Genomic DNA, 23,220 nt, shown 5'->3' on the forward strand with positions numbered 1-23,220 from the left:
TCATTTTTCCTTTCTACTTTGACTCAAGTTGGAGTATGGACTGGAAGGGCATCATGACAGCCTTCTAACACCGTAGTGGAACAGCCCATGCATTTGTCTAAGCCTTCCTGTGGACTATAAGGCCCACGTGGGCAAGAACCTTGTTCACTCTAATTGCCTTGGAGCCTAGCACACTACCTGGCACAGAAGACTCCATGGGTATTTGTCAAATGAATCAAATAAATAAATAAATAAATGGGAGGGACTCTAATTTGGAGGAGGACAGTTGATGAAGTGTCTTGCCATGAACTTAGAGTGTTTCTTCTTTCCACCATTGGAATGACTTGCTCTGGAGTTTCATGAGTCAGTCCAAGCCTGAGAGTTAGCCAATAGTGATCTTTTCCCCCTCTCTGCTCTTCCAGAGGCTGGTACCTATGGCTCTGATCATGTGCTTCTGTCTATCATGACATCTTCCCTGCATGCTATCACCTTGCCAGACCCATGAACCCTTTGAAGAGAGTAATCCTTTTTCCATGTTTTATGCACCATTTGTCATGCTGCTTAACATTGCATCTTGCACATAGTGGAGGGCCAAGCAGTTGAGTCAAATTAACTCATCCAATTCGCAGACTAGAATCTAGGCCCCCTGACCACTGTGTTTAATGATCATTGTTGGTGTGTGCAGAGACCTGAGCCATCATATCAGCCTGGGCCTGGAAGGGTTCATCATAAGCTACACATATTTCTTGAAACCTAATGTTTTCCTTCCTTAGAAAGAGTTTGAGAGTCCATGGAGAGTGGCAGATGGAAAAGAGGGGAGAACCAGAATCGAAATGGTTAAGGTAGTTGAGAAATGATGTTGTATAAAATGCACACGTCCTCTCTCAGGAAGACGCAAACCCGAGAGGGCAAGGCTGGTATAGACAGGGCTTGGGAACCTGCTTTTATTTGAACAGCAGAGGGCGGCAGGTGGTCACGCTTGCTCCTCGAGGGAGAAAAGAACCACCACAGTGTGGCCCAACCGCAACTCCGTTTGTTCCCTCCGGAGACAATTCCAATTGTTTTCTTCAAAACGGGAGGGCAGCGAGGTAATGGGAAAGAGTTCTAGGCAAAATCAACCAGCACTGAATAACAAGCTGAGCTTTGAAGAAATCTTCAGTTTCTCTTTCTTGCCAGTCAACGTCCAAGATTCTGGCCCCGTGTCCTGAGAGTGAGGGCAAAATTCTTGTCTAGAAAACCAGGTGTCAATTGACAACAGAAGGAAAACACTCCACCCCATTTTCCCCCAATCCCTCATCACCGGTCACAAAACACGGTTCAAAACCATGTATCTAGAATGCAGAAGGAATCAAAATGGCCAAAAGAAACTCAAACCAAATGTTCTAAACTCATCTCAGAACTACCTTGAACGAACCCAGAATCTGTACAGTCAGCCTTGTTTTCCTATCCCCGTTGTGCTTTTTTCATGGGAATCTCTGTTCGGAAGAGGAAGGGAAGGGATTTTAGATGATTTTTAGTTGAGGGAATTTGGCCATAAAACGAACAGATATAAGAAAACCGATTTCTAAAAATTTAGGTATGATTTCCGGTTCGGAGGTTTAACCCTTTCTGTTTTTATTCTCACCAAACGAGACATGGTTTTCTAAACCTTTCGAAACTATCCCTACCCCGCTCATCTCTAAATGGACACAGAGCAAGCTGCAAGACACAAAGGACGTGAATGCAACACAGTCCCAGACAGCAACGGGATTGGCTTTGAAGTAGCTCCTTACTCCCTGGGTATTTTCATGACAATCTAGTTCTAAGTATTTTTTCTTCCACGTGGCCCTTTGTCCCCCTTTGATTTGATTGTGATAGAAATGTTTTACCCCAGAAAAAAAAATGTTTTAAAATTTCCAAATGTATACATTTAAAAAATTATTTTTGTTCCTGGTTTCTGACTTTATTGTACGGTGATCGGAGGCCTTGATCTCTAGGATACCATTCCTTGAGTTTTGATGAGACTTGCTTTATTAGTGCACTGTACGTTTTTGCAAAAAGTTGTGTGTGTTCTTGAGAAGAATGTGTCAGCCCTGGCTATTTGGTACAGGCTTCTGAATGTTCATGTGTCACATGAGCTGTCTTATGGGGATTCCTAGTCCGATTCCTCTTCCTACCCCTCCTCAGTATTTTGGTTAGAGAACATTTGGTGTGTCCTTGAAACTAAAAAGGATAAAAATATGTTTTTTAACATAATAATGAAAAAAAATCCATCACCCATTCCATACAACAGTTAAAGCAGAAGGTGGTTTATAACTGTGCACGTGTGGGTCTCCCGTGCTCTCGGTAGCCTGGAGTTCTGTTCAGAAGGGACTGGGTGAGGGGTGCTGTAATGACTTCTTTTTTATACATCAGATGTCCAACTTGGAAGTCAAGATCTTGGAAGTCCAAGATCAACTTGGATAAAGGCTCTATGGATGATTGCTTTGAGGTCTCATCCCTTAATGATTTCACCCTTTTCATATTCTTACTCCAAAACTTCTTTTTTTTTTTACTCTTTTTTACCGACTGCTAGGTCTTCTGCAACAGCCCTCCAGTAGACCTGCCTGTCCACACTGCCGTTTCCTCAGGTTCCAGCTATCTTCCTAAAGTGCAGAATGAGGGGCACCTCACTGGTTCAGTTGGTTAAGCGTCCGATTTCAGCTCAGGTCATGGTCTCAGGGCTGTGAGATAGAGCCACGTGGGACCTGGGAGAGGACCGACCCTGCTTAAAATTCTCGTTCTCCTTTTCCCTCTTTAAAAAAATAAATAAGTAAATAAATAAAATATAAAGTACAGAATGAAACACAGGGACTCTGCTTAAAACACCTACTTTTGCTCTCGTCGCCCACTGCATCAAGTCCAGGCTTCCTAGCAAGTTTCTCGAGATCTTCATAGTTTGGTCCCAAGTCATCTGCTAGGTTTTTTCTCCTACAGCTCTTCTCACACACCTAAACCCCAGCTACCCAGACCATGTATTCTCAAAATATGCCAGGCACTTTCATACCTCGGCCCTTTGCTCAGGCTCTCCCTTCCTACTTTACCCTCCCCAGGACTGTTTACAGGTTAGTAGTCCAGCCAACCCACACGCTTCCATCTTGTGAAGCCAGTAATCATGATCACAGGCTTCCTAGGAGGCAGGCTGTGAATACACAACCTTGGGGAAGTTACTTAACCTCTCTCTTCAGTTTTCTTATCTGTAAAACAGAAATAATGCTAAGAGTACCAGCACCTGGGTGGCTCAGTGGTTGAGCATCTGCCTTTGGCCCAGGGCGTGATCCTGGAGTCCCAGGATCGAGTCCTGCATCGGGGTCCATGCATGGAGCCTGCTTCTCCCTCTGCCTGTGTCTCTGCCTCTCTGTGTCTCTCATTTATTTACACACACACACACACACACACACACACACACACACACACACACATACAAGCAGAGACACAGGCAGAGGGAGGAGCTGGACGTGGGACTCAATCCCGGGTCTCCAGGATTACACCCTGGGCCGAAGGCGGCGCTAAGCCACTGCGCCACCTGGGCTTCCCGTAAATAAATAAAATCTTTAAAAGAAATGATAAGGGTACCTACGTATTGACAGTGTTGGGAGGAAAGGGCTCAGCAGAGCCAGGTACGTAGGAAGACTGATAAGTAGTAGCTGCTATTATTATTAGCCCGGTGCCCAAGTGGGTGTGTAAACATCTACTGAATGAATAAATTCATGGCCCCGTGCCTTTTAATAGAGCACATTGTAAAGTTTGCTGTGTAATATGAACATTTAATCAAACCTGCCTCTGTCTACGTGGCTGATGCTTCTTAAGCATGGGACCTGACCTGACCTTATGTGAGTTGTCAGCTCTCCGTCTTACTCGCTGCAATGCTTTGTTAACTTTTGATAAATTGAATTGACTAGGATATCATGTTGAGTGAGCCTGTAGGCGAACCCTGATAGCCCAGGGCTGGGGAGGGAGGGGGAGGCCTTTTCTTCTCTAATAGCTGGCTTGTACAGCAACTTCTCCCGGGGCAATGGCACCTCCTAATCTCATTAATGTACAACATATATGAGACGGGTGAGGCCTCCAGACTAAGGTGAGAGAGCCACGGGACACACATGACCGGGAGCATGGGGGTGCTGAGTGACTGCACTGGCCTGAGAAACCGATTCAGACATTTCCAACCCGTGTGATCGGATCTCCTTTCTTGGCATCTGCGGCTGGACTCCTGAGTCACCGGAGAGGGGTGTGGGTGAGGCCAAGTCATCACCCCCACTGTCAAGGGATTTAGAAAGTTGTAGAGGAGGAAATTCTCCTCCAACAAGCAGATGTGCAGCAAGGGAGGGCCTGACCTTCTTCTTCTTCTTCTTCTTTTTTTTTTTTTTTAAGATTTTATTTATTTATTCATGACACACACAGAGAGAGGCAGAGACACAGGCCGAGGGAGAAGCAGGCTCATGACCTGAGCCAAAGATAGACGCACAACCACTGAGCCACGCCGGTGCCCTGGGCCTGAACTTTCTTAAGAAATTACCTGAGCCTCAGTAAGCAGACCTCCTCCACATTACGTGCCAAGTTTGGCCTCTCCATGCACCACAATCAAGACCTGCTCTCTCTCGTTCTCTCTTGCTCTAAAATTGTTTCAACACCCAAGGTGGGGCTTGAACTCATGACCCTGAGATCAGGAGTTGCATGCTCTACTGACTGAGCCAGCCAGGCACCCTAGACCTGCTCCTTCTGTTGGTTGTGTGACCATGACCTCTCTGACACTGTTCACTCTCAGAGGGTAAGAAAATCCCATCTTCACAGGGTGGTTGGAAGGAACAGAAGAGATAACAGATGTGAATATGCAGTGGAAGATTTTCTTGTAATTCTCCCAGGAATGAGAAATGCCAGCTCTGGCAAGCTAAGTGCCCTCCCCTTAGTGGCAGAGTAGAAATCAATCTGCGTGTCAGGTCCGAACAAAGCCGGGCAACAAGAGTGAGTCTCCAGGCCAAACCCATCAGATATATTACAAAGAAAATATTTTGTAAAAATAAAAAGAGAGGAATGCGATGCTTCACTTTCTTTGCTCTAAAGAGTTCTTTTCATAAGAAATTTCTTTTTATATAATGCATTAACAGGCATCAGTGGAAACACACTGGTGATGCCAGGAGGTCAGTCACCTGACTAGGGGTGTAAAAGTTTCCTTCAATCTGTCTGGCCAGGTTATTTTGAAGCTCTGAATCTGGGACAGGGAGCCAAAGCAGCGAGGTGGGAGCAGCAGGCTGGCTCTTTTAAGATGCACAAGCTGGGCCTGGGGAACTGCGGGTATGGGGAGGGAAAGAAGGGTCAGCTCTGGCCACTCAAACCCTTCTAGGGCTGGGGGTGGACATTCCAGCCCGATCTCAGGAGGATGTGCACCCAGGCCATTCCTGGTGCTACTTCAAAGCACATTTCAGGGTCAAGGCAGAGAATCTCCGACTTCTTCTGTTGGAAGGTCTCCGTGTTTTCAGTTAGAAGTTCAGGAGAGCAAAGGGTCTCAGGGTCCACTTGATATCACACCTTGGATCTGTGTGGTGCTCCAAGGATGCCACAGCACATACACAAACACCTGTGGCCTTGAGCTGTGTGACCTCTCAGGCGACCTGAGGCTCAGCAAGCCTAAGTGGCCCGAGGCTTCACAGCCCACGGTGCCCGGACTGCAAGTCGGGTTTTCCGACTCCTGTTCCGCTGTTCTTCCCATCTGGTGTTTGCCTTTGTGTGATTTTCGAAAAAAAGTAATCTTTCGAAAAAAAGTAATCTAAAAGTAATCTCTGCACCCAATGTGGGGTTTGAACTCACGACCCCAACACCAAGAGTCGGATGCTCTACCTGCGGAGTCAGCCAGGTGCCCTGTCTTTGCGTAGTTTTTGTTTAAGTCATGCTTTAGCCCTGGAAAGCTGAGAAATGATATTCCTCTTTGTTGAGCTGGAGAGTCGAGCAACAAATCCGCACAGAAAACTGGCCCTGGAAGGCAGGTCTTCTCATCTGCCAGGATCTGTGTTTTAGATTAAAAACCACCTGGAGGTGGGGGGATTCCGAGAGGGGAGCAGGGCGGCGGAGGTGGGGGGAACACGGCCAGGGAAAGCCGGCATCCGCCTTCAGGGCACCTTCTCGCTTTCAAACTGAAAGGTACAGCTTCTCTGCCTCAGTTTCCTCTTCTAAAAGTCTCTGAAGGGGCTGGGGGTGGGGGACGGAGAGGAATGGGGAGTTGTTGTTCAGTGGGTACAGTTTCAACTTGAGACGAAGAGAAGTTCCAGAAATGAAGAGTGGGGACGGCTGCACAACGCCGTGAAGGTATTTGATGCCACTTAAAAGTGGTCGCGACGGTAAATTTTATGTTGTGTGTTGTTGTACCACAGTAAAAAGTAAATGGAGGGGATGGGGTTAGCGGAAGGCTTCTACATGTCCGTCGACTCGGGACTCTGGGGTTCCTACCCTCACTGGAGATTTCCTTCCAAAGCAGCGTTGCCTTCCCAAGTGCTTTCTCCCCTCACCTCTCAGAACTCTCCCCCGCAGGACCCCAACCCTGTTCTTACACAGAAAGGGACCCCTGGGCTGACCGTCCTGCCGCGGGCGTAATGACCGAGGGGGATGTCTGCATTTAGTCTGTGTCGCCGATGAGGCTGGCTCCTTGTTGGACGGCTGGGGCAGAGATGGAGCTTTTTGGAATCGTGACAATCAAAGTAATTTGATGGATTGATGTCCTCTGCTAAAAGTGGCATTGGGCCTTCGCTTTAAAATTCAGATGCGCTTATTTAATTGGGCTTGACATAGAGCTGGACTGAGCCACCCCACCCCGCTGACGAAGGCCTAAGTCTGGGAGGCCGGTTGAGGCCTGACGGAGGCAAGTGGGGCTGGGGGGCAGGCGCGCGATCCCGAGTCCCCGAGTCGCAGCACGGTCCTCGGACAACTTGCCGAGATGGCGTGGGTGTGGGAACCTGCCCAGCTGGGTCCTTGCGAGAAATCCGGGACGGCCCAGGGAGGCTCCGGCCCTCTCAGCGGTGGGCGCCGGCTCAGAGGGGGAATGCAGGGTCTGACCCCGCGAGCCCGTGTCCAGCCTGTGAGCGCAGACGCTGGGCAGGGCCGGGCCGGCGCCGGCAGGTGGGCGGTGATGCCCAGCAGTGATGCTGGGCTCAGCATCACACCTGTCGCCCTCACCAGGAGCCGGCAGTCAGCCGTCTACGCCGTGCTGGGAAGAAATGAACGCATGGTAACGTGCTCCCCAACAGCCGAGCGTTTGATCTGCAGCCCGACTGGACTCTTCTTCCACTTGGAGGTATTTGTCTCGTGTCTAACATCCTCTTTCCACCAGCTCGCAACGTGTCATCAGCACAAGACAAAGTAAGGGGAGCTCTGGACGGACCCCTGCCGCGTCTGGAACAGTTCCCTCCGTGTCCCGGATCCGCAGCAGCGAGGGGGACTGGGAGCCAACCTCGGGCCCGTGGGCTGGGCCGAGTGGGGGCTGCGCCCGACTCTCCACGAGCGTCTCCCCACGGGGAGGCCCTACGTCAGAGCACAGCCGCCTCCTCCTGCGGAGCTGCGTGTTCCTGGAGAGCCTTGGAGGTCAGATCCCCGGGGCTCAAGGGGCTCCGCTGCCTCTTCATTAGCTTTCGGGGCGGTGTGCGTCGGCCTCCGTGACCTGGACGGTGGGGCCCAGGCCAGCCCTGAGGGTGACCAGCAGCCGCCGTCAGCACAGACCCAAGGAGACGGCTCCTGAGGGCCCCTCCAAACCACCGAGCGAGAAGAAGGAAGGGGAGTAGCGAGCGTGTAGGGACCCGCGTGTGGGAGCAGGAGCGCGGGCGGCCCACGGGCCCGGCCAAGGTGACGCGTCCAGGCCCAGCGCGGGCCACGGGCCGCCGGCAGCCACGCGACGCACATCCCGGGCTCAGGCTGGGAAGGGCGAGCGAGTTGGGGGCCAGGCGACCCCCGGACCGTCACCCAGAAGCCAGAGGCCCTGGGGGCCGCCTGACCCCTACGCTGGGTCTGCTCTGCCATCCACGTCGAGGTGAAGTTCCAGTGACCTATCCCGTGGGAAAATTGTCGCCTCGTGTTGAACACGTTGCCTTTCTAGGTCTAGTTTGTTAACCCGTGTCTGCAAACTCTGGGGAAGGCGGTGCCAGGACGCCCGCTACCCCCCGCAGGGCCCTGGGCTAACCACAGCGCTCCGCTGCTTTCTCACCCAGGCCCCCCGAACAGGCTGGTTAGCTCAGCGTCTGCCGCCAGGATTGTATTTGAAAACTTGGGGATCCCTGGGGGGCTCAGTGGTTTGGCGCCTGCCTTCGGCCCAGGGCGTGATCCTGGAGACCCGGGATCAAGTCCCGCATCGGGCTCCCTGCATGGAGCCTGCTTCTCCCTCTGCCTGTGTCTCTGCCTCTCTCTCTCTCAATCTCATGAATAAATAAATAAAAATCTTAAAAAAAAAAAAAGGAAAGAAAACTGCAGACACGCATCAACACAATTCATGGCTTGCCTCCACTCAGCATGAACATCTAATGCCTTTGCTTACGCATCCCAAAGCACCCCCCTGGGACCCATCTCACCTAGGAACCTTAGAAATGTGTTCAATTCACAAAGCAGGGCTAACGTGTGTGTGTGTGTGTGTGTGTGTGTGTGTGTGTGTGTGTGAATGTGCTTTTGCTTATCTAACCATAGATAGAGTGGAGCATCTGATGACATCACTTAACTCTCTCCGTTTGCATTGTGAGCCTGGCCCCAAATGGCCCTGTGCCCACTTCCTGCATTAAAGAGCAGGGTGGTGGGGCCCCTGGGTGGCTCAGTGCTTGAGCACCTGCCTTCAGCTCAGGGCTGATCCTGAGGTCCCCGGATTGAGTCCCGCATCGAGTTCCCCACAGGGAGCCTGCTCCTCCCTCTGCCTGTGTCTCTGCCTCTTTCTGTGTATCTCTCAAGAATAAATGAATAAAATCTTTAAAAAGAAAAAAAAGAAAAAAAGAAGAGCAGGTTGGGAAAGCTGCTTTTCTCTCCCCATTCCACCTAAGCTGAGAAAGGTCCCAAGTTGCCTTCTAGATCACAAATACACAGCTTTTCTCCTCCCTCTGCCTGAATTTCCTCTACTTGAGGAGGACATCAGTGATACAGCCCAGCGAAACTTAGACCCGCAGATATAGATGTGACGAAGGGTCTACAAGCGGATACGTGTGGGCTCCATGGGAGCTGGTGCCTATCCTATGAAACACAAAGAAAGCAGAGGCACCAGTTTCCCCCTGGCTTCCTCATTCTCCAGGATACATTTAGACCACGAACGCCATACCCACTTCCTCCCACAGTGGAGCCCTGCATTGACCCACACCTGCTGGATTTAGCTCTGTGGCAATACCCACACCCACAAGCAACCATTGCATCCTGGCAGGACTCCTACTTTCAACCACTTGTCTCTGGCCTGATTCAACACAACCGGCATCTTCCACAGCTGACTTACTCCTTCTTGGGCAGAGTGGTCTTTCTTGGGTTTTGTGGTGGTGGTTGCCCTAATATGGTGGTGGATTTCTTTGGGATGAGGTCAAATTAGAATAAGAATAATAAAAGTCCATCTGATTAAGTGAAAAGCTTAGGTCTATAAAAAGAAAAGGGTTTTTGAAAATACTCTTTATTTTGTGCTTAGAGGAAATCTCTAAACTTTTTTCCTTTTATTGGTGATGGGAACACAGATTTGGAGGAAAACATTTCCATCTACTCTGAAAAACAAGATGGCAGGGAAAGCCAGGTCCAGGTTTGCTCTAATTGTCTAGGGTTTGTAAATTTATGAGGGTTGTCACTCAGTGGCAAGCCATGCAGAGTCCTACTTTTCTAACCCAAGAGAGTTTCTAGCCAAGAAGGGGAGGGAAGTTGGCTCAATGTTCCTGATGGAAGTGTTGGTTCTACTCCCATACCCCTCGCACCCGATAGTGTCAGAAAGGTTCCCGACAACATTTTAGTCTCCCCATCTCTAGAGAGACCGCTGCTAATGCTACAGAAGGGAGGCCATTCCCAGGGCTGCTTTTAGTTTCTGGTGGGACAGCCACCACCCAGGAGCCCGGGGGCCGGGCAGAGGTGGGTCCTGCAGTGGCTACAACCACTCGTTGGCTCTCAGCCAGCCCTACACAGTAATAGGGATCAGGTCATTCACCAGGCCACACCTAGGCCACGCTTTTGCTGGAGCCTCAAGGGAGCAATACGTCCTAGCAGAAGAACCAGATGGAGAGGATAAAGGGGAAAGAGAAAGAGGGAAGAGGGAGGAAGGGGAGAAACAAAAGAGGGAGAAACTCAAACTAAAAGGGTTCTTTCAGCTGGGAATCGGCCACTCTTCTTAACGCCATTTTCCATGGGGGAAAAAAAAAAGTGCTCTAAGTGTCCAATAATGAAGTTGGATATTTTCTATACAGAGCCATACCCACCAAGAAGGAAATATTAAGCAAGCATTCAAGAGAACCAGATGTTTTAGGTTTTTTTTTTTTTGTTTTTTTGTTTTTGTTTTTGTTTTTAGAAAATATCTAGGTCAGGTCTTCTATAAAAATTGAGCTGAATGAATGTCCTTTTTAAGTTGGGACGGGGACACCCAGAGGTGCCCTCGTGTCACCATTTATCCTTGACTGACTGGTCACTTCGGCAAGGTCACCGGTACAGAACACATTGATAAAGACAATCATTATAGCAAATAGGACAACAATAGCTGGTTCTACCTCCATGCTAGTATTAGGGTCAAGATCATCACACTCTGACTCCTCGGAACTGTTCGTCTCCTTGGAGGGCAGCATGAGGAAGGGGAAGAAAGAGAACACAGTTAGAACATAGGCAGCTCTTGCTGGAGAGTGAGGAGAACGTCAGAAAGGCATGAGCAATGGGAAATCGGGCAGAGAAAAACACCAGGTGCTTCTAGGGTGGGGGTGCTGATCACCCGGAGGGGGGGGGGGAAGCATGCTCTTTCGGGGCGGGGGGTGGGGTGGGTAGGGAGGGAAGGAGGCTGGAATCGTGTGCCGCCCCGCATCTCGTGGGAAACCGCAGTGGAAGGGGCAACCACAGGAAACAGAAGTGGTGTAGAATTTAAACTCTTGTCTTCTGTGAGGCTGGGCTTCCCCGAGGAGAGTGAAGGAGGGGATACAATTTCTTTTCCCCAAGAAGGACGGTAGCATGGGTTTTGGTTGTCCTTATTTCGCTCAGGAAGGGGAAAAAGTGCCGCGTGGGTCATCACCCAGCATAGTGATGTTCAGCATCAGCAGTCTAATTCCCACTGTCCAGAGTCAGGTCTTTTCCGAGGGCCCAATGCAAAGAAAACGGATCACATTGTTTCAGGATGGCGGGGGGCGGGGGCGGGGGTGGGCAAGGGGCTGCCGAAGCTTAGCATCAGTGGGTTCATGGTAAGGGGGGGGGGTTGTTACAAAACCAGTAACTTGGGCTTTGCCACCGTGCCTCCCCTTCCCTGCCCACGTGGGAGCCTGAAAATGATGTCGTCTGAATTCTGGGGAAAAGAAATGAAACTCCAGCAAGGCCATAGTGGCCCTGAGATTCCAAACCTCAGACTTCACGGGGTTGGAGGTTTGGCAAGCACCCCTCATCTCCTTACCCCGCGTGTGTTTTCAAACCTAGGATACTGAACGGGCAGCTTTGAGAGCTTCGGTATGAACCAAACATCTTGCATTTTTATAAGAATAACGCTGCAGATAATTTCGTTATAAGGCATGTGCACAGTATCAGGAGAAAGGTATAAAGGAAAAAAAAAAGATACTTACTTATTTGAATCGAAGTTGCCGGGAGAAATAAAAAATAAAAAATAAATTGATCTTGCATGCAAAATCCTGCTAAACTACTTCCCCTCTGGTCCCCACACTGGGAAAAAAAAAAAAATCCCCATCCACCCAAATTGAGATGCTGCAGGGTGGGAGTAGATGAGAGGTGGGACACAGCTCTGGAAGACCTTACTCACTTTAACAGAGACTTTGTTGCCCAGAATATCCTTGGGTTTACGAGCCCCTGTGGCTTCATTTTTACCCGTGTTCTCCACTTCTGCCCGCTTTCTCATTCGTAGAGTATGCCATGAACATGACTTCCTGTTGTACCAAAAAATGCACCAGTCAAAATGGCAGGTCAGGGCAGAGTGAGGCGGTGGGTGGGCTTGCCACCCTTGGGTGAGTCAGTAGGTGAGATGCTCCAGTCAAGCCCCAGCTTCAGAGGCCCCGAACCTGCACGCCAGCTCCTGTGGTGGCTGGTAGCTGATCCTGCCTCCAGGAGGGAGAGTGAGGATGGGCTCTGGCCCCTCCTGAGAGACGTGCAAGGTTGGCTGCAGCACTTGAGGAAAATACGAGGACTGGGTGATTAAACTCTACCAAGGAAGTCTTTGTATCCTACTGATGAAGCCTCAGAGGACTGAGGAATTCCCTTCCTGAGCAGTATACTGGATGGTGGAAGAATGAGGTGGGGCTGGGGAGGGGGGTTAAACAGAAAAGAGAAGTGTATTTTATGGTGCAGAAACTACTGGTACATTCCCAGGACCACATATAAAGACCAAAAGGATGATTTTGAGGTTCGCATCTCATTATTTGCATCTGGGCTGTGGCTACTCCCAAACACTGTACTACGGGTAGGATTCTCTTCTAGGGCATTTGATTTAATACACAGTTGAGCACCACTCATTTATCTGGTTATTTTAGGATAAAGGGTTTCTTGGTTTATGTCCTCCACATCACTCAGTGTTTGTGAGAAAAGAGCTCTGTTGAGCGTTAAGAGGTCCTAGAGATTTCCTGGTGGGAGAAGACCCATTACGTGCTCCCAGGGTGGTGGGAACAGCAATCCCCTCTCACTCTACCCCAGCTTCCTCCTTCCTACAAGGGGGCTGGAGGCTCCTTTACGGACGTGTAAAGAGAAGCTCGGAGCTGAGCTCCTGAGTTCCACGTATGTCCAGGGCTCAAAAAACAAAAATGCCAAAAGCCAAGTCACAAATAGCATTGATGACCCTGAGCAGGCGTCATCGGTTTCAGGTGTGGTCACAGAATTTGGATGAAGTTCTATCATTGTCTGGAATAAGTGAGGTTGGCCTCCCTTCAGGGTCTCCTTGTCAAACTTAGGGCTTTGCAGACAGAGCTTGATGAAAAGAGCCTTCGTTAAGGGAAAGAGGAGAGAGAGAGGGAGGGAGAGAGAGAGGGAAGGAGGGAGGCAGAGAGAGAAAGGGGCACAAGGTTTAGGAGGAAGGAGAATGTTCTATTATGTCAGGACTTTTAGGATGTCCTGAAGGTGTTTCCAAAGTATTTATCACTAACACACATGTTCAGTGCTCACCCTTCCGAATAGGAAAGAGCAGTTATAGTCACATTCTCAAATTTTGGGGGGATGTGGGCTCCATCGGAAAACAAGAGTCTCTCGGCCAGACCGTCTCTTGTGCCTCCTGAACAGGCAGGCTCCCTAGCATACCAGCAACTCACGTCGGTTGTTGTACCTCAGCAAGAACAGTCATGGAGACTAACCCTAGACAGTATCATTGTTAACTTCAGATATTCATTCAGCTCATAACTTTAACCCCCAAATCCACATCCCTGACTCAGTCTGAGAACACCTTTGAGTCAGGGAGGTCCATGCCGCATGTCCTAGGGTGGACAGCCCAGTGGGCGTGGGCGTGAGTGTGGGGCATGTTCCTACGTTTATTACAACCCTCTGGGTCATTCCATATGGTTGGTGAGAAGCTAGAAATGTTACAAATAATGTTCAGAAGGAAGACTCAGAGTGGTATCAGTGGCAGGACAGGCTCAATTTCATATTCTTCTTCCCAGAAGAAGTCGTCATCATGGTTTGGGGAGCTTCCATCACTTGGCCACGGGAACTGACGTGGAAACAGGGTTTCAGTAACATTTATGCTGGAGACATCACACCCAACTCTGACTCCTGTGCTCAGAGTAGGCCCTGGGGGCGTGTCCTTCACTGATAAATACCGACAACCACTTCAAGTCTGTGGCTCTGCTCCCCCCTGCCCCCCCCGCCCTTCCCCCCCAACCCTTGTGCAAGAGGGGCTGACAAGGGACCAGAATGACCCATTTGTACTTGGATCTGGTCTCTTTCACCCAGCCTGACGTCCCTTCTCCCTTCCCTCCCGTGGAAGGTATAAAAAAGTGATCAAAAGACGCCAACGTGAGGAGGAAGTGCTGAGTGGCTGGATAATTAGATCAAGAATCATGACAAGTTAGCTCTGTAAGGCGACTGATTACTAAGGACTTCAATGCTTTGAGGGACCTTATTTCTGAGGCTTCTTAAAAGGTACCAAAAGCAAATGTCTTTAGAATAAAATGAATTGGGTCTATTATGCCTTGGAAGCCATGACTGCCTTCCAGCTGGGCCTATGGTTACCTAGCAAGGCCAGGGGCAGCTCGGTAGCCTCTGTGCCCTGAGCTCGAGAAAGGGCCAAGGAAGTACTGCTCTGCTGGTATCCCCATCAGCCGTCTTGTGGGGGGTTCCCTCTACCTCTGCCGTGGAGGGCCACATGGCATGGAAACCCCGGGGGTGTAGGGGCAGGCCAAACACTGCCCTGTACCCCAGTCATTCCTTTACATCAGCACCTCAAGGGCACCCAGCTGGACAGCATTCAATCTGTATGATTCCACACCTTAGGGGTTAGAGACAGAGAATATGGGCTGCTGAAGGGAAGGCTAGTATTGGAGCTTTAGCGACAAAAGTGCTTTTTGGGGAGGAAAAAACTGCCAATGCATTCAACCGATTCCTAAAATACAGAAAAGGGGCGGGGGGGGGGGGGAAAGAAGAAGAATTGTTTGCACATTTAAAACTCCCAGAGTAGTGAAATAGGGGAAAAAGGGTCAACTAGTCTTTAGCCTCATTAAAACATGCTCATGGTGAAAATTTATTTTACATATTTAAAATAGTACATTTAAAATTATTAGTTACATTACAGGTACAATGATGAACATTGTGACTCTCCATTTATATTGCACAACCTGACTTCATCCATATGGGGTTCTTTAAATAGTGCAAAATACTTTATACAGGAATGTGTTCGGAAGGGTCTTCGCAACCAAAATAAGGAAAAGAAATATTTTACAAATTACCATGAACATATATATTAAAGTGACAGGGGAGGGGAGAAATTAAAAAAAAAAAGTTACAATCTGTACAGAGGAATTGCCACAGACAACCAAAAAGTTCCCTCTCTCCTGGGAGAAGCAGCAGGCCTCCGACCTATACAGGTCTGGCGTTTGTGCTAAGGTCATTTTTTGGCGTCAATCAAAAAAAAATAATATATATATTTATGTATCAGTAACTTAATACAATATAAATAAAGTCCAGTCCAGTGAATCCTGTGGTAGGTCAAATGGAGCAACAGAAGGCATGCCTTTTGTCATCTAGGGTTTCAGTAGGGTTCTTTTCTTAATGGGAGAGGGGAGGAAAAAAATGAACAGAAAATTATAAATGAAAAGGGGAAAAAAAACAAACAAAAAAAACCAAACCCACAGCCACTACTGTCAACAGCATCAAAAGAGCCCGGAACAATCCAGCCTGGATGCCCCATGCTGCGTGTGGTTCCAGCACTCAAACATTGGTTCCGGTGGTACTGTCGAGAAAAAGCAGCAGGAATTCCCTAGCGTGTGTTTGCATTTTTTTTTGTGTTCTTTGTTTGGTTTTGATTTTTTTTAATCCACACACTCCTCTCCCGGGGAAGCCAACGAGGCACTTACTTGATGCTTCCGTCACTATTTTCTGCTGCCGCCGTGGCTTTGGTGAGGGGCGCCAGGACGCTGCCCGGGACCCAGCCCTCGGCCGCGGGGGAACGGTCGCTGGCAGGCTGGTACACCAGGCACATGTTCTGCTGGTTGACGGCGAGGACCTGGACCACCTCACCTTGGCTCACACAGATTTCGTTCTCCTTCAGTGCATAGTAATCTTTGATCACGGCCATGGATGAGGTCCCGTTGCAGCCTCCCAGGTCGCCCTGCTAGGACACAAGGGCGAGAGGGGCACGGACAACAAGAAGGCTGGTTCGCACGGCTGGCTCCACAGCCCTGAGGGGTTAGAGGCCAAACCGCCCATTGGCAGGGTGAATACCAGGCAGAAGATTATCCTGAGCCATAAAGTTGTATCTAGAGATAAGCTTCGAAATTCTATTTTTTACAACAAGGTTGCATATGGTAGACAAGTAGGTATAAACCCTTTCCTCTGGAAGCCTCCGGAGCCTGCAACCTTCCCACCAGCATCCTCTAATGTGAGCAAGAGTGTGGCAGAGGCACAGGGGTACAGAGCACCTGGGCAGAGGGATGTTGGGGCAAAGGTCAGGCCCGGAGCACAGAGAGACCCTTTGAAACATTTTTTTCTTCCTTTCAAAAAAGCATCGGTCTTCTGTTACATTCTGATCTTCTTTGAGCTGGGAGTAACAATGAGATGTTTGCCCCGTTCAATGGCAAGACCATGACCTACCCTCACCCAACTCCAGTGGGAACAAAACTCCTCTGGTCTTGCCCGTATTCATTAATACAAGAGGGCCTGCCTCTGTGGCCTTTTCACAGGACTACCGCAGGAAAGCTGCTTGCACACCTGTACCTCCCCGCCAGGGAGGCCTGGCTACCTCCCAGAGTGTGATCAGAGCCAGGAAATCTTCCGTAAGTTTGACAAAAGGCCAATATGACTTCAACGAATTCACGAGGGGTTTTTATCATAGAAAATCATTTCCAGGTAATGTGATGAAATAGGTCAAGGACAGTTATTCTAATACAGAATTGACCTCAGACAATAGCGGATTAAAAAAAAAAAACTTAGTTCATTTATTAATAGTGAATGTTAAAAATCAAGATCATCTAATCATTTGGATAAAACAAATAAAACTGTAAGATCAGAACACGTGAATAAAAAAGTGTGGACACTATTCACAGATCCATTAAGTTCTAGAGGCAACCGGGGCCTCATGAGATTAAAGAGGTTGCTAAGGTCCTGGAACAAGTGAGTTGCAGAATTTGGAATGGGAACCAGATTGCCTGGATTCCTAATCTAGCACTTTTCCCACTTATTCTTCTCACACCTGCCACTCTGTAGGGTCAAAACGGCTGTGTAGACTGGGTCTACAGTTAATTCTATGCTGCTCTCATGGTGATGTTTGAATCGTGGGTTACCTGTGATAAACGTCTAATCCAAGGCTGCTTTCCCATTCACCCACAGAGGCGCAGTTTCCCCTCGCTGCATCAGCCAGTAGACGGTGAAGGACTGTGCCGCAGCTCACCATGAGAAAGGGCCATCTCTTTAAGATGTCAGACACTAGAGTTGTGACTTAGGTGACCCAAACCACAGCTACTCTACTTGGTGTAAGTCATAACTGCTCCTACGATATTACCTTATATCTGCAGGGTTTTCTGCAGACAACAACAGCCCTTTAACCCAGAGTGTCTGAGCAGAGGGAACTGGTCTAACTCCATTTGCAGGGGAAGAAAGAGAAATGATTGAGATGAGGCTGTATTTAGTGGGTTGTTTCTGGTCAAAGGAACAGCATGAAAAAGAAGCTACTTCCTACAGTGAGCCTGGAGGTGGCCCCTCAGAGTGGTGAGGGTGGGGGTAGCGGGCTGTCACTTACCTTGCTGGCCTCAAACTTGTCCCCAGGCTGGTGGTAGTCAAACCCTGGACTGCCATTGGAGGTAGATATCTTCAGGGGTGGCAGTGGTGGGTTATAGCTGGAGCCCTTTGGAGGCTTCTCAGAGCCCGCGGGGCCAGAGGAGTAGGGCCTAGGGCTGGCTTGGGGAACCCTGGACGGCTGGGACCTCATCACGGCTGTGCTCCTTTCTTTCCGCTGATACTCAATGGGTGACTGTAGGGCTGTGGGGTAAGAGCGGACGGTTACTCTAAACTCCGGGAATCCCACAAGGATTTGGAAGCTTATTATAATGGGCTTTGTGCCAGGCATTGTGGTGATACACGGGGAAGACACTACCCTTGTTTTTAAGGAACGTACGATCTACCGTGAGAATTCAGAAAGCTACCTTAATGAGGAAAACGCAAACACGAAGCGATACCCTCTATGAGGTGCCTGGTGTTGTGCAAAAGGAGGGAGAGAAGGCTTTGTGTGTGTGTGTGTGTGTGTGCGCGCACACGTGCGTGTATGTACCCGGGGTGGTGGTGATAACACTTCAGACTCTGCAGGAGGTAGGCAAGTGTGAAGTGTGTCTGGGCAACAGGATGCAGTCAGATTACCTGCAGCAGCAGAAGGTCATGCGCCTCCGTGGAGGAAGAGGAGACGAGACAGGTAAGGGAGGTTATTGGTGCCGTGGTTGAAGGATCTACAAAGCCAGCCTAATGGGTTTGGGTGTCATTTTGAAGATCACAAAGAGTGACTGGACTAAATGACCTTGAACATTTTAAGTTCTTTCACCAGAGCCACATTCAAAGAACATTAACTTTGTGGCAGTTGGGAGGAGGGACTAGAGAGGCTGATTCAGAAACTGTGAGATAGTGACCAGCGAGGGGCCCACGCAGAGCAGAGCCGGGGAGACTGTAGAATGGCTACAGGGTGGCAGGCGTTCCGGAGGGAGACTCGACGGCCACAGCCCCGATGGGAGGGGGAGGCAAGGGCTGAGGGTCACTCCAATTTGGAGACTGGGAGAATGGTAGTTAGTAGAAGTCCAGAGATAGAGGAAAGGTGTGAGCTTTGGTTTACAGAGTTTAAGATAAGAAAGTTCCAAGGCCTGGCCCGAGTTCTCAGGCTGGTTTAGCCAAGGCAAAGCCATTCAGGGCAATAATGACTTCAAGGGCTGGCCCACTTCTGTCATTCTTATCAAGATCCTCTGTAACAAATATTTGAGTGGGTTAACAGCTGGGGCCTAGAGAACTTTCATGGACAGGGATATTTCTAGAGTGATAAGTATGTATTTCAGTAGGACTCAACACAGGGTCACACTTCTTCACCTCTGAGGTCTCAGGAGGGTAATATTGGCCCTGAGATGCCTGCACATGTCTCTGAGTAAAAGATGCCTGGCCCTGCTCTATCATCACATCCTTGTCCCTCGAGTGTGTCAAAGTATAAAACAGGCTCCGGCCAGAGCTCAGTCTTTCTCCCTGGAGGGTACTCTGTAGGCATTCAATATTTAAGTATGGATAATCTAGCTCAGGAATATCTCCATAATTCACTATAACTAAGAGAAAGGTCCCTTGGAACCATGTAAAAGCCTGGATCACCAACTACACTCAAAGAAATGCAGCTCCACATTTTAAGTGGACAGCAGAGAGTTTTGAAGCAGGCCTCATCACAGTGACCGTATGGATCAGACCCATCACATGGAATTGGAGTATGACCTGATTATATGCAATAACCGTGCTGAAGCGTTTCAGAATATTACGGCTTTCTAAATGAGCTACACAGAGGGCCTTCGTCCTTCTGCCGGCCTCAGTCTGCACTACTCAGGTCTTAGGAAGCTGTGCATCTCAAGCCTGATCCTGTTTCTTTCTTTGCTTTGTTTGCTAGGGAGCTCATAGATAAACGTGCGCCCTACCACCAGCGACTATGCTGTAGTTTATGGTTAAAAGCCCAATATTAAGTTATATAGTTCTGGGTTCAAGTCTTTGTTTCATCACTTACTGTTTTTGTGACCTTGGACAAGTTTATTAATCTCCCTGACTCCTTTTCCTCACCTGAAAAATACAGGATGAGAGGACTTACCTTTTCCTGTTTACAAGAGGATTAAATGTGATAATACATGTGCGCACATGCTTAGCACTGTGCTGGGCCATGTGTGTGCGCCATTGTTATTTCAATTATTTCTGGTTTTGATTTTTTTCTTATTTGTCTTTTGTACTGAATCGATAAACTTAAAAATCTCATCCCAGCTTAGAACTTCTGACAGAAGTTCTTAAGTACTAGAATGCAATTTAATGAATATATTTTATATATGTGTACTTTTTGTAATAAAATCATTTTATCAACATAGCTGTTGATTGAAAGTTCTACATTCAGAACCTGTAAACTATATACAACTTCTGCTGCTATCCCCTCAGGGCTGGGCTGGTGTTTAATTTTAGATTTTTTAGAATGAGAAAGAACCCTAGAGATCACAAAGTTTTTTTCACCAAACTGTTCTACAGCTGGGGGGTCCGGGGGCATGACCCTCAAATACTCGGACACAGTGTGAGATTGCTTTGAAGTTTCATGTTTATCTTGCTATATAATTTCTTTTCATTTGTTTTAAAGTAAATACGATGAGTGAAATCCCTTACCATGCAGTTAGCTGATATTGTCTACAGGGAGCTGTGCCATGTTTTCCCGCTTCCAGTACTGCTGGCAGGCACACCAGAGCACGTGCCAATGTGGGCAGAGCAGATCGTCCCTCCTTTTCCCCAAAACAAGCCAACAGAGGCCCAGAGAAATGTTATGATTTGCTCACGGTCCTCAAGTGGTATGTCACGTTTAATCTTTCCCATAGCGTTCAGGTCCACGCTGGACAACCAACCAGTGCTGCTTGTGCCGTTCAAAAGAGTCCAGATTCTAATACTGGCAAGGGTGACACATCTGACAGTGGATCTGTGTCTGTGCTTTGGTGTGTGTCCGTATACAGGCATACATGCTGCTCAGTGTGTGTGTGCGTGTGTATGTGTTCATGAGTAAATATGCTTGCTGAGTCTGTAGGTGTGTGTGTATGTGTACATATAGGCACATGTGCTTGCTGAGTCTGTGTGTGCATGCATGTGTGTGTACATATGGGCATGTGTGCTTGCTGAGTCCACGTGTGCATGCATGTGTGTGTACATATGGGCATGTGTGCTTGCTGAGTCCACGTGTGCATGTCTGTGTATGTGTACATACAGGCACACGTGCTTGCTGAGTCTGTGTGTGCATGCATGTGTGTGTACATATGGGCATGTGTGCTTGCTGAGTCCACGTGTGCATGTCTGTATATGTGTACATACATGCACATGTGCTTGCTGAGTCTATGTGTGCATGCATGTGTGTGTACATATGGGCATGTGTGCTTGCTGAGTCTGTGTGTACATGTGTGTGCATGTGTACATATAGCATATGTGCATGCATGTGTGTGCATACATAGGGGCATGTGTGCTTGCTCAGTCCGTGTATGCATGTGTGTATGTGTACATACAGGCACACGTGCTTGCTGAGTCTGTGTGTGCATGCATGTGTGCGTACATATGGGTATGCGTGCTTGCTCATTCCGTGTGTGTGTGTGTGTGTGTGTGTGTGTGTGCGCATATGCACACACAGCCATATGTGCCTGCTAGGTCTCTGGGCTAACTTCATTTCTGGCTACATTTTGCCTTCAGCTTCCAGTTCTGTTTCTGCACAGAGACTTCTGAGTGCATCAACTTGAGAGATGAGCACTGGTTTAAAACCGTACACTTCCTGTCACATGGTAAGCTCAATGTGGAGACAACGCCAGCGGTGAAAAGAAAAAAAGAAATGCAAACAAGGTAGCAGCGCCCTATCACTTGGGCTCCCACTGCCAGGTAGGGGACTCCTGGAGGGTCCGTAGACAGCTACACTCTCTGCATAATCATGAGTTCTGGGCAGCTCACGGTATTACTGAAACTGAGAGCTTAGGAATCAATCACCTCTCCTTCGAAAGGCTCAGGATGGCTAGCAAGGGGACTTATGTAGGCTCTCCCACTGTCAAACTCCCAGTTATCACCCGTGAAAACACTAGCCATTAGCCACCAAATGCGAAAACACAGGACCCTGATACTCAGCCCCTAGGACAAGGGGGATACGCCCCATTCAGATTTCTGCTGCAACTACTATTGGCTGTCAGTCTTGGCCGCAGGCATATATGCTGTGTCTCGGCTCTAAGAGAATAGCTCTTCGTCTGGAAAGATGGGGCTTCCTTATCATGTTCCATCTGCTCCACTGACCTATCCAGGTTCAGAAAAATCCTAAACAAAGTGTTTCCGAAAACTACAAACCTATCATCCATATAAAATGTCATCGGGGCTCATGAAGTCACTGTAAGCCCAGACCAAGGGAGCTCAGAGGTGTGGGGTCCCCTGAAAATGGCCCTATTAGAAGCCAGGCCTGTACCTACCATTTAAGAAGTCTCGCTGTGTTTCTAAGACTTGATTGATGTCCTGCACCCAGGCCTGCTGAATGTCCGCGTTGGCAGCTTGCAGAATGACCCTCTCAGAAGTCTCCCTGTTCATGAGTGCAAACTTGCAGGGGTCATTGTCCACGTTCTCCTCCAGGACCAAGTAATTCATCTGGAAGAAACCAAGTTGATTCTTTTCATTTTTAAGTGGTTTAAAAAAAACAACAACAACATGGTACAGTTCCTCAAAGTATTTACTTCAGGAGTCATTTCCAAAATTTTGTCCTGGATCTAATAGCTAACCACGCTGGTTTCTGACTTTGAGTGAATGGCCTGATCCTGGAGAACATGCAGGACCTGCAGGACCTGCACTCAGCCTGTCTCTTTCTCTCAAAATACTTGACCTTTGCACCCACAGCTTCTTTGGCCGAAAGACCATCAAGGTTCTGAATCTGTACTCGCTCCAGATTTCTGTCTTAGGGAAGCAGCTCCCAGGATTGGCTCTCCCCTGTCCCTTGTCATCCCCGGCGGGAGCCTTACCTTGATGCTCCTTTTGAACATGTAGCCCGGGGTGAGGGATCCCTTCCTTAGCAGTTCACTGAAGATGACAATTTGCTCAAAGAGGAACACGCGCCTCTCCTTGGTCCGGGACTGCATGCCTGCGTCCAGCTCAATCACATAGAACGTGTCCTGTTGCAGCAGCTTCCCCTGGGCAGTCAGGGTGCCCTGATGGAAGCAAGTGCAAGGAAGTGGGGTGAAGGAGGTGAAAAACTGGGAGGGGGCCACAGCTCTCTGGGTCTACAAACCTGCCCCTGTAAGAACACAGACAACAGACCGGACACTAAAAGCCTCAGGGCTCTAGTTAGAGACTGAATTAGGATCCATCTCACTCAGGTAGGGCAGACACAGAGCCCTGGGGAGAGGGGGAGAAGGGAAAGAAGGCTATGAAACCACTAAGAAGCAGCCCTAAGAAAATGCCAGAAGGGAGGAAGGTAAAATGATTAGCTAAAAAGATGTTCAGATATTATCCTGCTCTTCTTATTTTTTATTAAAAGGAGAACAGAAAGTGGGTGACACCCGTAGCCTTTTTGTCCTCAGAGCTCTGAGAGATATTGTCTGCTTGGCTCCCTTGTGGCATGGGCCAAGGACCTGGGGTACTCTTATGGCCATGGACCTAGAACCAACCTGCGGCCAAGGGAAGTGATGTTGGCAGGATGACAAGTCATCT

The 23,220-nt window shown here is 48.8% G+C and overlaps 1 protein-coding gene across 27 annotated transcripts in view; it reads right to left on the reverse strand.

Moving 5' to 3' along the window:
* The window catches only part of KALRN (kalirin RhoGEF kinase), a 660,095-nt gene that overhangs the window by 30,358 nt on the left and 606,517 nt on the right, over positions 1-23,220 (reverse strand). For 12 of the 27 annotated variants that reach the window (XM_077884356.1, XM_077884355.1, XM_077884353.1 and 9 more), the window contains 6 exons: positions 22,533-22,718; positions 21,993-22,164; positions 17,549-17,787; positions 15,669-15,925; positions 11,921-12,044; positions 10,680-10,739 (listed from right to left, as the gene is read on the reverse strand). In XM_077884356.1, the coding sequence (XP_077740482.1) occupies positions 10,680-10,739; positions 11,921-12,044; positions 15,669-15,925; positions 17,549-17,787; positions 21,993-22,164; positions 22,533-22,718 (1,038 nt within the window). Of the gene's footprint in view, positions 1-10,679; positions 10,740-11,920; positions 12,045-13,608; positions 13,808-14,812; positions 15,926-17,548; positions 17,788-21,992; positions 22,165-22,532; positions 22,719-23,220 lie in introns of those variants that run through there. The other 15 variants (XM_077884364.1, XM_077884375.1, XM_077884374.1 and 12 more) reach the window with 6 other exon arrangements.

This window comes from Canis aureus, chromosome 35 (genome assembly GCF_053574225.1).
Source record: "Canis aureus isolate CA01 chromosome 35, VMU_Caureus_v.1.0, whole genome shotgun sequence".
Lineage (NCBI taxonomy): Eukaryota > Metazoa > Chordata > Mammalia > Carnivora > Canidae > Canis > Canis aureus.